Source organism: Pseudomyrmex gracilis, unplaced genomic scaffold (genome assembly GCF_002006095.1).
Source record: "Pseudomyrmex gracilis isolate BER0280 unplaced genomic scaffold, ASM200609v1 scaffold_16, whole genome shotgun sequence".
Taxonomy (NCBI): Eukaryota; Metazoa; Arthropoda; class Insecta; order Hymenoptera; family Formicidae; genus Pseudomyrmex; species Pseudomyrmex gracilis.
Window position 1 is genome coordinate 217351 of NW_018020600.1, and position 15637 is coordinate 232987.

At 41.7% G+C, this 15637-nt stretch overlaps 1 protein-coding gene across 1 annotated transcript in view; it reads left to right on the forward strand.

Moving 5' to 3' along the window:
* The first annotated feature begins 287 nt into the window (after nt 1-287).
* The window catches only part of LOC109864024, an 80172-nt gene continuing 64822 nt past the window's right edge, over nt 288-15637 (forward strand). The window contains exon 1 of the mRNA XM_020444819.1: nt 288-678. Within this exon, the coding sequence (XP_020300408.1) occupies nt 606-678 (73 nt within the window). The 5' untranslated portion in view covers nt 288-605. The remainder of the gene's footprint in view (nt 679-15637) is intronic.

Consider the following 15637-nt stretch of genomic DNA (forward strand, 5'->3'; position numbering starts at 1 on the left):
AGACGAGCGACGGGCGGGGGATTGATATCGCCGAAAGAGAAGGAAGACGGTGCGCGCCAGGACGAGGGGACGGGGCGCGGCAGGATACGAGCGAGAACGTGGACGGAAGAACGCGAGATAAACGGAGATACCGGGAACGGCGGAGAGAGAGACTGACTAACTGACTGAGGCCGGTCCCGGGGGGTGGCAAAGGGGAATAAGGATTCTGTGCGCGGGCGCGAGGCCGGCGCAAACTCTTCGTGCAGCATCCCTCGTCAGTTGCAAGTCAGGATCTATCGCGGCCGCGTGGCGCACGCCTGTGCTTGTCGCCGGTGTTGTCGATTTTCAGCGCGACGATCGACGCGTGCTACCAGAAGAAGTAAAACGTGAAAACTCCAAAAAATTGTTCGAGACCAAGTCGTTTTCCCGCGACTTCTTGATGTCACCGCTGTGACGCGCGCACGTTTTTGTGCTTTCGCGAAATTTTTTTTTTTTTTAATGGAAAATCGCGGAATCAAAAACTTTGTGGTACCGGTCGACGAACTACAAGGATATATGTAGGGAAGAAAAAACACGTTAACGCGCGCGCGAATAGTGAAACATAAAGATTCTCTGCACACAGCAAAATGGATAAAGACTTTCGTCAGAGGTGCAAGAAACTGCGATGTGCTCTTCTTCATCTGCTGCTTATAGTGGGGGGTAAGTTTTCTTACACAGAGTGTATTAAATAAAATGGTGATTTCTTCGAGTGATCTAATCCTCTTCACCGATACTTTTGTTGCATCGATAAGATGCTCTCTCTCCATCAACTTCTAATCTCCGGACAAGAATAGTCGTTCAAGTAACGGCGCGGAGAGGCCTCTCCTTAGCCAGCGGTAATTTCCACGCCGCAGGTTCTTTAAACAGCACTCCACGCAGACAAGAGGAGCCTGTTTAATGAAAGTCTCTCGAAACACTCTGCAGGGCTTTATCAGCTTCAGTTTACGTTGCCGGATGACGTTGGGGGTAGCGCGCGGGAGGAGGGAGAATCCGCCGCTCTTCCGCATCGCGCCAAGGAGAGACGTAAAACGGTTAAGTTCCCACCAAGTCGAGCTCGCGGTCGTTAAAGGAGTCGTTGGTGCTTTCGACCTTCTACGCCTTCTACGCTCGTGAAGTTCCAAGCTTCCGCTGATCCGGAAAAGGAATATCCGCGTTTCTTCGGGAATGGGCGGCCGTTTATGGTCGCTTCACGATCGGCAACGACGAGCATTATTGCAAGCCGAGTTTTGGCCGCAGTTAGGTCGCTTTGAAATTGTAACCGTAGTTCTCTCTCTCTCTCTCTCTCTCTCTCTCTCTCTCTCTCTCTCTCTCTCTCTCTCTCTCTCGTCTCGACAAGAGTTCCACATTATTACCACCGAGATTCATTAAACCTCATTTGGGTTGACTAATGCAAGATATTACTACTTAAAAGTTTACTGGTTTCTATGCCCATCCCGCTTTTGCCCGCGCAATCCTCGATATTACCACTTCAACTCATTAAACTTCATTTACTGGCTGATTAATTCCGTATATTGCTACTTAAAAGTGAGCAAACAACGGCATTTATTTCTATACAAGCTAAATTCGTGATTAAACGGATTATTCACTCTTCTCCTTTGTGCGTTACTCTTTTACATAGTGGAAATCAACTTTATCAGTTTTATGTATTACAAACCAGAAAAGATTACAACGCGCGCGAGCGCGTTTTGCTCTGATTCACAACGTCTTGGACGTGAGCCATTTTGTTCGGATGGCACTTACAGAATAACAATTTTGGTATCAGGCTTGTTACAGACGATCCTCACTAAAGTTTGGTTTTACTCCGTCAAAGTAGGTCGAGAGTGCTTCGCAATGCTCATACTTAGAAGGAAACGTCGAAGAGTGATAGCTTTCTCGCAGTTCGTTCTCGGACGTGAATCATTTTAAACGAATCCTTCTCGTTAGAAACAGATCTTTTTCGCAAGATATCGCTTTGTAAAATAATGATCGTTATTCCATGCATACTGCAACGACAAATGAATCGCAGAACTGATTGGTTTAAAGAACTTCGGTCGCTCGTGCTTAGCGCGACTGCGCTCGTGACAATTGAAAGAGGAAGTTGGCAAAGTTAAAGTAAGTGGAACTGTGAATCAGTGGACAAGTTTTTAGGCACGTTCGCAGAGCGAGTGATGTATGCATTCAGCGGCGTAAAAAGCGTATAACAGCCAAGAACTTCCGAAACTGTTTGAGATATCGAAAACCCATTTCCGACTTTTCTTTCCAGTAAGAAATTTTTGACGCTGCGCGTTTATGTATACGCGCGTATCCCAGATTGATTATATTACATCGCAAACGAGTATTTATTGCAAATACATTTTCACAATGAGAAGCGTTTGAATCGTAAAAATGCAAATAACACGCGTTTACAAATGCAATATTTATCTGTCGACGAACAAGTTAAAGATATTTTATCGTCTCGTATCGCGCGCAGTTTGCTGTTTCTCGAACAAAATCCATGCACAAATAGTATTCCGAGGAAGTTTCCGAGGAAGCGACATGCCATTTTTACATTGTACAACTCGGTTGTTTCCGATGAGACAAATTCTCCCGACTGAATATTTGCCCTTCATTGGACCGCTGCTTTTCCACACGATTGCGTCGGGGAAGGCGGGAGATACGTGAGAATTCTTGGACGGCACGAGGAGAAAAGAGCGAGGAAAAAGAGAAGAAGAAGAGAAGGAAGTCGAGATAGAACAAATCGTGGTGAACATGCAATGGAATGCAGACATATCCGAGATACATTCGCCTAGTTCGCTATCTCCTCGAAATACTTTATCTCTGTGACGCGGTTCTTCTCAGCAAACGCGCGTTCCTATAAACCTTGCATTCTCTCTTTTTCGGAAAATAGTGTACAGCACCGAGCGCGCGCACACCGTCGATGACATGATTTATTTCTCTCTCTGTTGGACGTCGCTTTTAGAAGCGGAGATTTTTATACTCCACGGATTTGGCACCGTCGGGCGTTTCCGCTTTTATGTTTATACATAGTCCCTTTGTGTGTTTTACAGAAGCGCCCCGGTGTGTTTTCGCAATCGTGTACCCTATACCCGTGATTGCGCGAGGAAAAGTCCGCGAGCGCTCGCGCTCACGAGAGAAAGAGAGAGAGAGAGAGAGAGAGAGAGAGAGAGGACAAGATTCTAGGAATTTTCTTTTATTTCTATATCTGGGACCAGGATATTCTCGAAATGAGTATGTTTGCTCCCGTGAGTGCACCATATTTTCGAATGCTTCTATAAACTCTGTTCCACTCCCTGCGAGCGATTTCAACGTAAGATGTCTGTTATCTTTCACAACTTTATCTACCGCTGCGCGCTGCTTAGTCCGGTTTCGTACTTTATTGTTAAATATTTTTAAACCAAATGCGCAAAGAAAGTTTGCGCACTTGCACACACACGGTATATTTGTTTAAATTTATATGCGCGGAAATATATGGTCACCATATTGTGTTGTTTAAACAAATTTGATCCAGTGGAAGTTGCAAGAGGACGATCTCTTCGACTTATGCAAATGGCAATTAGACGCTTTTGAAAGCATTTGTGTGTTTTTATTTTATTTCAGTAAAATAAAAAATAAACTTATACTGATCAAATTGCGATATATTGATCAGTTCAGCGGTTTAAATTAAAACATTATTTTATTAAAAACGTATTTAATTTTTATCGATCAATTAACAGCCACATGATTATTCTTACAAAGTATGCCTACGCTATTAGCTTGTTATATATTGTGCGCTCGAGATTTTCCATGTTTAAACTTGCAGAATGGACAATGCAAACATTTGCGCTCGAAAAATACACTTCTCAGGAATTTTTAATGGCCTTTCGGCCAGATCTTTGTCATTGTTATCCGCTGCGTTTTGTATTATCTAATTTAAAAGAGACATAATTCATTCTTTACTTTTAAAATCCACACATACACATTTAAGAGAGCTTTGATAAATGCAAAACTTACACGTAATATCATTGTCGACGTTGCAAAAGTAAGAAACGTAACAGTAATAATATTTGTTTTTTCAGTCTTTCTGCACTGATATTACATTCCAAAACGCAACAGATTTAATTTATTCTGTATAAAAGCCGTGCTGAAAGAAAAGCTCCTCAAGAGTGGCTCTGTTCTCGGTACCTTATCCAACACTGTGAATTTTAATCTGCTAATTGCGCTACTTTCTTAATTGATTACTTCGTGTCTCATTATCAGAAAGATTTTGAAGGAAAGAAAATGAAAGGCAAAATGGAACGTGTCAGAAATCATATTTGAAAAATACAGGTTCATCTAAACCTATGTAAGCACAAAATAATATAAACAAAATTTAATTACTACATAATAGAAGTTTGTTTATACTTGATTGTCTTTATCGATTACTTTATAAACTATTACATCTGTTAAGCACCGGTGTCGAACTTGAACGCACTTCTGTCAGACATTATTTCTCTAATTACCTTATCAAATTAACCACTCCCTCTGCCTTTATTTTGTCTCGCAGCAACAGCTGCAGAAACATCATTCGGTTGTTCGGCGCCGCGACGTGACACGGATCAAATTTTGACCAATTACTTCCGCCAACGTCGCTTTTATCGTTTACGACCGACCCTAATGAACACAAACTTCGAGGCGTCTGTTATTCGATGTAAACTTCGGCCTTCGTTAACCAAATTCAACTCACATCCGTGTGTAATAAACACGAAATGTCTATTGTTCTCCGGCTTTTATATACTGCGCGTACTCTCATACATTTATCAACCTCTTTCTTATTATTCATTCTTTCTTTCTTGAATTTAATTTCGACGTCGAATCGTGGGGAAAGTCGAACGGAAAATTGGATGAGATGAAAAAGAACTCGTTAAAACGAAGCACCTAATCTGCGTAGTATTGCCGGTCCGATAATGATCCTGCAAGCCAAACATTTTATTCACTCGCCGTGCCCTTCGATTCGCCGAAAGAGAGAGAGAGAGAGAGAGAGAGAGAGAGAGAGAGAGAGAGAGACGTCACTATTCTGATCCCCTCGACCGTCTGCAATTCGCAGACAGACAGACCGAAAGATCTTCTCGAAACACGAGGGATATACCTTCTTCTTTCCGCTTCTTCTTCATCTTTTTTTTTGCTCCTGCAATCGGAATGCAAAGGATGCAGAAATGAAGAGGGTACTTCCGTCCACAATTCGAAGACCTCATCGCCTTCCGTTCTCCCACCCCCCGATTGTTCCGTCTTCGTTTCCCCTCATGATCGTCGCTCTCCTTTGTTCTCGTCGAGTTTCTCGTTGCTCTCGTCGCAGTCGGAACGAAGAGAAAAGGAATTCTCAGAGCGAATCCTCGCGGACGCTGCTCACAGTGCTCACCCTTGTCGGATATTACTTTTATTCTGTTTCGAGCCTCGTCCGGACGACGTCCCTTGCTTCGAGCGCGTCCTTTCATCTTCGAGTCGTTTTGTATCATCGCGATTGTATCGTTCGCGTGTACGTGATCAGAATTGGCCCGAAATCTCTACGGAACCCCGCGCGTCCGATGGTATTTTTCCGTGGAGTACAATTTCCCGACAAGAACGAATCGTGTACTCCGCTTCGTGCCATCAGCGCAAACTTAGTCGCTGTCATGAATTGAAAAACAAGGTACGCCCTGTTGGCGGTGATTTTCAATTTGTAGATCTAAAGTAAGAAGGCTGCTTGTATGGTTGTCTTATATGTGTTTTCATACAGACGTATCAAATATATATTTTCAATAGTAAAAGTGCTAACATCAAAATATAATACAAATATACGCATCGTAAAATCGAATAAAATATTAGAAGATAGAATTAACGAGAGTTAATAATAAAAAAAAAAAGAGTTACTTTGTCACTTTTAGTGACGTTGAATTTCTCTTTTATCTCTAAAAGAAAATCTTCCTTAGTATCGAGTGCTTCGTCCGCACGGCTTAACATTTAATTACGTGAGTCAGCCGAGTCACGCAAAACTTCTAATCGCCTCGAAATTAGATTCTGATGCGGAAATCCGCACGCTGGAATTCATCCCATAGACACTGCGATCAGCCGGGCATCCAAAAGAGAGTGAGAACGGTCGTGGGAGATCGAAAGCGCGGGCGGGAGAAAAACAAGGATTGAAAGTCGATCGGAAGGGGGCGAGCGCTTCCGGATGTAATTCCGCAAATACGTTCCGGTTTCCGCTCGAGCGAGCACGACCGCCGCCAGTCGGATCATCTACGTGAAATTCGTCCAACGCCAGGCCAGCTCGCGCCATGTGTGGCCACCAACGCGCCTTTTTGCGGTTTACAGAGCCGGAAAATGACAACGCGCTTATTTTTGTCGCGTTGAAAAAAAGGCGCTGGGCGACCGGCGATAATTTTATCAGCGACAAAGAAGAAGAAACCTAACTCGAACGAAGATCGCCGCTTTGATCGCAGAACTGGATTATCGTGTCGCTTCCTCCGCAAGGCCATTAATTGCAGTCATTCCGTTGTCATTGCCGCGGATGTCACGTTCCGCGAAACGGCGCAGCGCGCGCGTCGGATTGATTTAATTGTTCTCGCGATCACAAACGGTCGCGGCAACGGCTACGCAAATTCGGTCGGATTAATCGAATTGAGTCACGCCGGATTTATAGCTAATTGAAGCGTGCCGTGCTGCTACAATAGGCAACTGTAAAATTCTGATAGCGCAATTACGGCCGGTTTCGTTGGTTTGCATTTACGGATTCGGATTACAACGAAGCACGCTGGATAAGCAAAGAGTTTTCAGACGCGCGCTTGGACAAATCAGCATGTTGCATTTTTATCACAGTAAATCGTACCACGTACGTATTACGTACATATATTTATTATGTTGTAGAAATTGTAGTGGAAACGACTTTATTTAGATTGAGAAGTTACTTTAATACAAAAACAATAAAATTGAAGACTATATATCTATACACACATATATGTACGTACTAGTATAAATGACGTTAATATAATGTCGATACAATGTTCTTCACCTTGACCCAACACATACCGCACGTCGTCTCTTCGCGATCTCGTCGATGGCTGCGAACTGTTCTTGGAGGTCATTCAAGCGTTACTTCTCTGATTTCGAACATGTTTTTCAATTCTTTGTTTTGAAGGCTTGTCAATACAAAAATCGATTTCTAAAAGCCTTATTTGGCAAACCGCTAACAGTTGAGTACAAAATATTTGTCTCGCACAGTGTCAACGTACATTACATTACGAATTTCAAGACTTTTGCTAAAGAAAATTATCGTTATAATAAATTCTATATCCGACCTTTTTCTATACTATTGCACTAATAACTCCGTTGCATTAAAATATTTGTGATATATGACAAATGACAGAGTGCAATGTTTTGTGAGCAAAGACTGTGAATCGTTAACTGCAGACTATGATCGTCGCAAAGTGGAAGATGCTTTGTATTGCATTTAACGCACCTTTATCACGGTCACTCTTTGAAAAAAGGCGACAAAAGAGCCGTTAAGGTTTCGATACGAAGAGAAACAGAAAGAACAAGCGAACGAGTAAGTCAAGAGGTAAAGCGAGTAAGCGAGAACCGAGCCGGAAATGAACGAAAGAAAATCGAACGAAAAAGATGGCGAAGAATCGCAGCGAAGCTATACGGGGCGAGAAATCATGCGGAAGGAGGAAAGAGAAGAAAGAGAAAGAGGACAACTCACCTTCGGCTTGAAAGTTTTTCAGAGAATCGCGAGGCGCTGGCCATTACCGTGGATCACATCCCTCTTTCACTTCACTTCCACTTCGTCGAACGAATCTAAACCACAACGTTCTTCGATGCCCGTCGAGCGAAACTTTCGAATACTCTCGTCGAGAGTTAAAAATTTATCCGCTTTAAAACTGATTAGACGAACACGCGCGCGCAAATACACACACACACACACACACACACACACTTGTTCTCATTCAAACGATTCACTTTCGCCTTAATTGAAAAGAAAATCTCAAATCGCGCGCTCACCGCTGGAACCGCCCCTAGTTATTTAATTCCCCCGAGGAAGATGCGGCAGCCAGCTTCGAGATCCTCTCGCGAGGAAATTCGACGCGAATACGAGACCTCTCTCGGGCACCCACGAGGTTGTCCTTATACATTTAATGGATTCCATGGGACTGGTTTAATCGCCCTTGCAAGCACGAGACGAGACCCGCGAACCTGGAGGCGAGTGCACGGCAGGGATGAGAGTTGAGATTACTACAAGCGGTTGCGCTATTTTTGCTTAGTCGTGTTTCTGAATACACCGGTTTCGAGAAAGGTGAAATATCTAATCGAATATCTCAACGCCGCGCTTTTGCAATTATTACAACTTTATTGTAATTATTACAATTTTTTGCATATAACGTTCAGAATACATACTAAGTTTCTAATATATTGTATTAATTATTTATATCATACAGTTCTTTATATGTTTCTCTTTCTTTCTGTGAAATTAAAATTTGCTCGCACGAGCAAATGTAGATCTAGCAGAGAAAGAGAAAGAGAGAAAGAATGTATATTCATAAATGTAGGTATATTCCTTACGTAGGAACATTCGGAGGTAAAAATCTCAAATGTCCTCGCATTGTCTTAATATATTTCGTACTCGCGCAGATGACCGAGACGAGAAGTCGGTGGCAGTCTTTGTTGGAAAGCCACTTACGCCGCCGAGATACGTAATCTTGTCCGATGGCCCTAGAGCTTATATCGATCTAGGATTTTAGCGCGGAAACCAAAGTTTATTAAGAAGCCTTCGAGAGACTGCGCCTGAGAAGAGAGAGAATGGCGCATCGCTTATTACGGGCTTCCCTAGAGCTCGGACCAGCTGCAAATAATTAATCTACCTAGCGCGGGTATTTGCATTGTGTTAGAGGAAAGCGCGCCGTGACGTCGGGTCAACTGAAGTTGTTAAAGCCACGCTAGATGCGCGAGCGTTCTTTTTCGCTATCGAATCTCCCTGCAAAGATATAAATCAACTCGTTTCCTGGTAAAATAATCTACTGTTGTTGTCTGTTCGGAAAAAAATTAATAATAAGTATTTATTGCGATAAAGACTACTTAAAAAAAAACTTTCTGATTGTGATAAAAAAGTTTTTAAACAACTTTACGCTTGTATTTTTAATTGTAAATAATTCTGAACACGCACATCAACAGCTTGTTTCAGTTATTCGCTGCATTACAGCGATTTCGTAATTGTTGTCGTGAAATAAAGCGTTCCATGTTGCGATGACGATAAATGCGACAAACGGTTGAAAAATGGTCTTAACCTTGTGCGGTGTACCAAGCAATAAATGAGCGAAAAAGGAAGATATTAACCGAGTCTAGAAGAGGGCTCTATACGGGGACACACTGCGGGGCTAACCCTGCCCGGGGCGCGCAGTATCTCAAGTTAGCGTCTTACCGGCTTGTACTTGGCGCGGCACCGGTTTTCGTTGCGATAAGTAACGTTATTTCCGTGTGCCGTGGAAGGAACTAGCTGCTTTCATGGCCAGGCCACGATATACGTCGCTGTTTTTTTGTTGTCGTGCGATTTATTCCGTGAGCAGTAAGCATTGTCGTTCTTTATGACGAACTCGGGGATTTGGAAAAGATTGACGATGCTCATGATGTTCTCCTTCAAGAGATAATCAACAGCATTTACACGTCGTGTACGTTGTGTTTATCATAGCTAAAAACATTAATAAACTAAATACTCCCGTTTTATACATTTGTTTCATTTATGAAATGTAAATTGGAACAATATTCTCTCTCTCTCTCTCCCCCCCTTTCTCTTTTTATCTAGTGTATAATTGCGTTTCTTTTTTCAAAATTTGTTGGAAAATTATATTCGTAGGCCGTAATTGTTATCTGTGTATTACGCGTTTAAATGAGCTAGAAAGCAAGCCAAGTATTTTGCTCGCGATTAACACCGGCGATCCTTGCTCAGCAACAACGTCCTAATTAAATTTATTCCGCATGACGCGACGCTTAAGGCGAGATAAAGTCGTTACAAAATTATATGCCGAAATAAAGAACAAATTCTCAACGAAGCATTTTACTCAAACGCGTGGTCGGAGATAATACGCGCGAGCCGCTTGCGCCGCTGCCGCCGCAGGGAATGAGACTAGGGATGAATCAAGAAAGACGTCCCGGTCACCACGCGCCCTACAGACTACATTTAAAAGTATAATTTAAAAATGGCGGCGCAGAACACACGAAATGGCTCATAAGCATAATTTATGCCGTCGTTTCGCCAACCCTCTCGGCTCGCGTCCGGGTGTCTGTCTCTCGCACTTTCTCTCTTTCTTACGTTTAATAAAGGGTGTTCGCCCCCGAACATGGCCGGATGAGGGGTGCTCCGGTTTTTTATTTTCAGAAACTGTCGACCTTCTCTCTCTCTCTCTCTCTCTCCCTTTTTCTCTCTCTTTCTTCTTTTTCCCTTTTCCGTACCTTTCATTTAAATTCGTTAACTCGACGATCGTCAGATCTACCTTTCTCCCGTCGCTCGCATTTCGGATGGTGGCTGCGGGTGGAATCGATCTTCGTACGAATCGAGGCAGAATAATTCGCAAGAACCGCTGCGGCCTGCATCTCATCTGAGTCGAAATAAATTTTAGGAAAGAAACTCGGAAACAGAAGAAGAAGGTGTTATTTGTTACCGTCGTCGAAAGAAGCGCCCATCGTGAAGAAAAAGAAAGAGACGAGAGGGGAGAGGAGCGTAATTTAGACCGAGCGCACTATAAGCACAGCTGTTATAATTTATTCAACGACTGTCCAGATTGCATTTGTTAATTAGTCGCATGCGTGATTTTAGTTTTGCAGTTATTAACGATTTTACTTGTGCGTACACAATAATTACATCACATTTCACTTCCGATAGCCTTTGAGTTCAGACTTATCTCGCGCACGCTACGTTGCGATATAAGTAAAGTAATAATAATTATTGTTTTTTGGGGAATCCAAAGTCAATTTGTCTAAGTTTTCCAAAAAAAAACAAATAGAAAATTTATACAAAGTTGTAGAACACCACGAATATCTCGGAGAAAACAATTTCCAAGGAATAATACTCCTTGGATATTTATCATCTTATGCGACATTTTCAATTTCTCGGAACATAATAGTTTACAGATCCCGGAGAAATTGCTTCGTTTCAGTGTGCTTGTTGATAAAATAAGTGTTAATAAACTTCTTGATATCCGAGAAAACTTTCGGAACAAATTACAACGCGATAGACAGTCGTTCAAACGGATTAATTATTGCCATTTAATCTTTGCTCGCTTTACACGTCGACAGAACAATCTTGTTTTTCTCTTTTCTTCATTTTACTTTCTCGTTTTCTAGAAGAATAGAGAAGTTTAACCATTTAAATCTATCTGCTTCTCCTGAGAGACGCGGAATCAATAGCGAAATAAATTCTTTTTTTTACTGTCAGATGTGTCTACACAGACAAATCTATGGAATTTTATATATACATATTTCAAGTTTCTCTCCGGGTATTTCGAGCAAAGAGAATGATCAGTCGATCGTTTAGTCTTTGGATAAACGAGAGCAAAGCCGCGCGATTTGTTCGTGAGCAAACGGCAGTCGATATATTGCTGCTTCGGCGGATGTTTCTGCGATTGGCTAGTCCTTTGATCATCAAGTATTTCAGCTTTGCCGTATGTGTCGAGGGAAGTCACGTTTTTCTTTAAAATCAACCTTACAAAATGTTTGTAGAGCGAGCTTCTGATATTGAGATGTGTATCCTGAATCATTTCTCATGACATATTACGATTTATCGTAGCACAAATGTATCAAATACGTAATAGATTTTAAATAAATTTTTTATGTGTGTATTATGTTACTTTTGAATCTTATATAACCGACGATTTGCGATTTCGCTTAATCTGTATCTACCATAAATTTCGATTACAGCGCGCAGACTTTAATGCAAGTTTAATTCGGCGCAATTATGCTATATTGTCTTGGCTTTCGTCCAAGAGATACACATGGTTGTGTCGTGTTCTCTTTCGTAAAAGAGAGTAAACGCCGAAATGATCAGCATGCTATCAGTGCAAAGTTAATGAAACGGTATATAAAGCAAAACTGCAAGTTACTCCCTATACTGTACACTAATTGACCATTTTTCAGATTATATCAAATTATTACAACTTTTTAACTTTTTAACGATTGCTATCTTTTTAATGATTATTTGGAATTTTTTACTGTAAACTACAGAAATATCTTTACGGACAATTTCGCGCGCGAAACAAATTACTCAGTCTTGTTTCTATTCGGATTTAATGATGTATAACCACGGTTCGCAATTTCGTCGGAGAGAGAGAGAGAGAGCTTTTATTTAATGACTTGACCTATTTAAATGGCTTTCTCTCGAGAACTTTTGACCTTAGAAGACCGTAGAAACCTTTTTAATATATCATGCCGGCAAAGTGTATAATTCTCTGAGATCTTTTTTGCGTAATTTTGACGCTTTGACGGTCAAAGCGTATATAATTTTCTAGCGGCAAATACACCGTATTTTCTTTATAGCAAAACAAACATCGTTATGTGTAAGGACGTGTTTTACGTTAGGAAAAAAATGTTTATATTATTGTTGCACATTAATTTGAAAATTAGGTACAGAAATGATATCGTCATTGCGTTATTTTCTCTGAAAAAGGAAATTACGCGACAAGTACATTACGCGACACATTTTGAGCATAAAAGCGATCTCTCTTTTCCCGCGTACTTATTCGCGAGACAAGCGAATGTAAATTGCAAAGAGCTTGGGACGTCCCGTCGGGAATTGCGCTGTTTGCGCCAATCGCATTAAGCAACTTTGTAATCGGAGTCGATGAAACGAGTTACTTTCACGGCGAACTTGGAAGACAAGTCGCACTTACCCGCAAACTTCTCGAACAGAGATCCGCGCGCGGCTCACTGCTTTGAATTTCATGGCAGCCGGGTACACAAAAATTCAATTGCCCGCCCGAAATTTACACTTTCATTGATCTCTTACGGATAATTTACGTCGCTGCGATGTCAAACGCGCCTCTCCTCCTCTCTTCGATATCTTACCCGTGGATCATTAAGCCGAGACCCTTCACCGCGAAAGTTCGCGATGGTAGACACAGGTAATGCCTCCTGTATATCCCACTTTATGCGGCTTCCTTAAAAAATTTCCGCGAATGAGCTCACCAGTTGAAATGGGGTCCTTTGTATCCACGGCTCATTAGACGGGAACCCTTTTCACGGGAAACGTCGAGAACGATATTTCCTTTCTTCGTTTTGCAAATTATTCAACGTGCTCCTCGACTTTTTCGTAAAAAATTTGTATAAGTGGCTTTCGCCTTCAATTACAACACTATACGTTATTCTAATCCGGAGTTCCAGTGGATTTTCTCGTTTCCTTCCGGGTTATACCTACTGCGCGCGTTCGCCTCATCGACCGCATACCTTCGACCGAAGTCAGAAGTGCGCGAATGCTTGTTTCGAGGCTTGAAATGTTTTACGTACTTGCGTCCCGTCCTGCTATGCGCGAGATGTGAACGAGATTAAACACAATTTTTTCATATCCCATAATATACAATCCAATATTTGTATTCAAATAAAAAATGTTCTCTCTGTGTGTGAACGTATGTATCGAGTTAAACGATGATATTCATCTAATAGATTAAATTCGTACCGCTATCGGATTTTATTATTCGTATTTGAGAAGCTAAGCTTGAGCGACAAGACAAATAGTTGAAAAAGTGACTTTCGATTTGCAACACGTGTATGTATTCTCCTGCGAATAATCACACCGAAAGCGCCGCGCGTGTTTGCCTATAAAACATCATCAAAATATCAATATTACCATTTACTGGGAAAACATAAACAGCGAAATGCCGGATCAACGCGTGTTACGCGCGGCAAAATTGTTTAATAGGGATAATCAACGGGATCGCTTACCATTGGCGTGGAAGCGAACGTAATTTCTCGTCGCTTTTTGCCACACCAAATTGATCTGTGTTTAGACAATGGCGGGTGAACGCGTCGCGCAAAAACGTCGCTCGTCCGCGTCGTATCAGATTAAACGTTTTAGACAATGGCGCGAACTTTGGAAGTCTTCCTTTCCTTTCGCTCGGACAAAAAGCGCGAAAACCGCGCGAGATGTTTTATCTCTTATGGGGAAGTTTCCTTTTTCTCACGACGATGCCCCGCCGACGGACGGTGGGATTTCATTCCTTCGCGCTTCGTACTTCCGCGTTCGCAACAATAAAGTCTCGTTGTTCGATAAAACGTCAAGCCACGAATTTCCGGCGACTCGTCGGTTGAGGACGTCAACAACGAGGGGCGAAGGAAAAAGCGTCCTTTGCAGAATTCGACGAAAATCGCGCGGGGGATATTTGGTCTTCCGCGCGAAAAACGCTCGAAAATTTCTCCTTATGTGTGGAACTGCTGGGCGCCGTGTCGGATTATCATCCTTTCCTATGCGATGACTGGAATATTTGACGGCCGGATTTCTTCGCGGAGAAGGTATTTGTCTTGCATTCGGACGCCTTTCGCAAGGAGTTAATGGAAACGCAAAACTGGGACAAGGTATTATTAAAGCCGATGGGACGGCCTCGATATACAAATATCTAAAACAAAGCTCTACACATGTTTTTATAAATTATCGTCACGTTTTTTTCTCTTAATTTCCTACAAAACTTCTACCAAAGAGAATTTTATGATAAGACGTGGTGTTTTTTGAGATAGATGGCTTTATTTCGTGGATTCGTTATATTTTATTTGTTACTAAAGAGTGCCGAACGGGTTCTTTTCGCGGCTTTTCGGGTTCTCAAGGGAGCGACGATTCTCAACGATTCAATCAGCGCGGCCAATCGAATTCGACAATTGAGTAATCCGGTACTCCGTTTGGCGTTTCTTCTTTTCCTTTAGTACCTCTCCCCGTGCTTCTCCTCCCCTTCACTCACTCAAAGACCGAAGACGCCGATTACAGAGGGAGAGATCTTCGGCGTACAACCGAATGCACGCGGCGCGGGCGCAGAAGAGATGTGGAAAATAACGAGGAACCATTAAAGTGGAAAAAAAACTCACGCCTCTCATTTGCGTTAAATTTTTTAAACGGAAACTTTGCTTTACCTTGATAATGAAGATGCAGGCTTCAAGAGAGAGAGTTTCGTAACTTCGAGAAGTTTTTTCAGTAAAGTTAAAAAACAAACAATGTGAAAAAAATATACTACACGTAACAAAATATTTTAATGTGTTTCAGGGTCAATAATAAAATTATACTCAAGTATTGCGGCGTAAAAATTGCATAATAACTGATATTGCGCGATCAATGTTAATGATTCGAAAACATTAACGATCAAAAAATATCGTATGTATAATTATATTTCGCGTATTTTATCAGCAAGTAATTATATAATCATAAGTATTTTGTGTGTTATATAAATAATAGACATTAATGTGTATTACTTTGTCATTATAGAATCGTTAAATTGCAAATACGATTGTAATTATTTCGAAAAAAAAAAAAAAAACAATTAATTCTCTATTCTCTTCAAATTACATACGTATCGAAAAGTGCGGCACTTTCTCGTAATGAAAAGGATTCGTATTTATTTACGCGCAGTGTCTCTCGTTAAAATTCGTTCTCACGGAAAACGCGTCGCATGTGCTGCGAAAACGC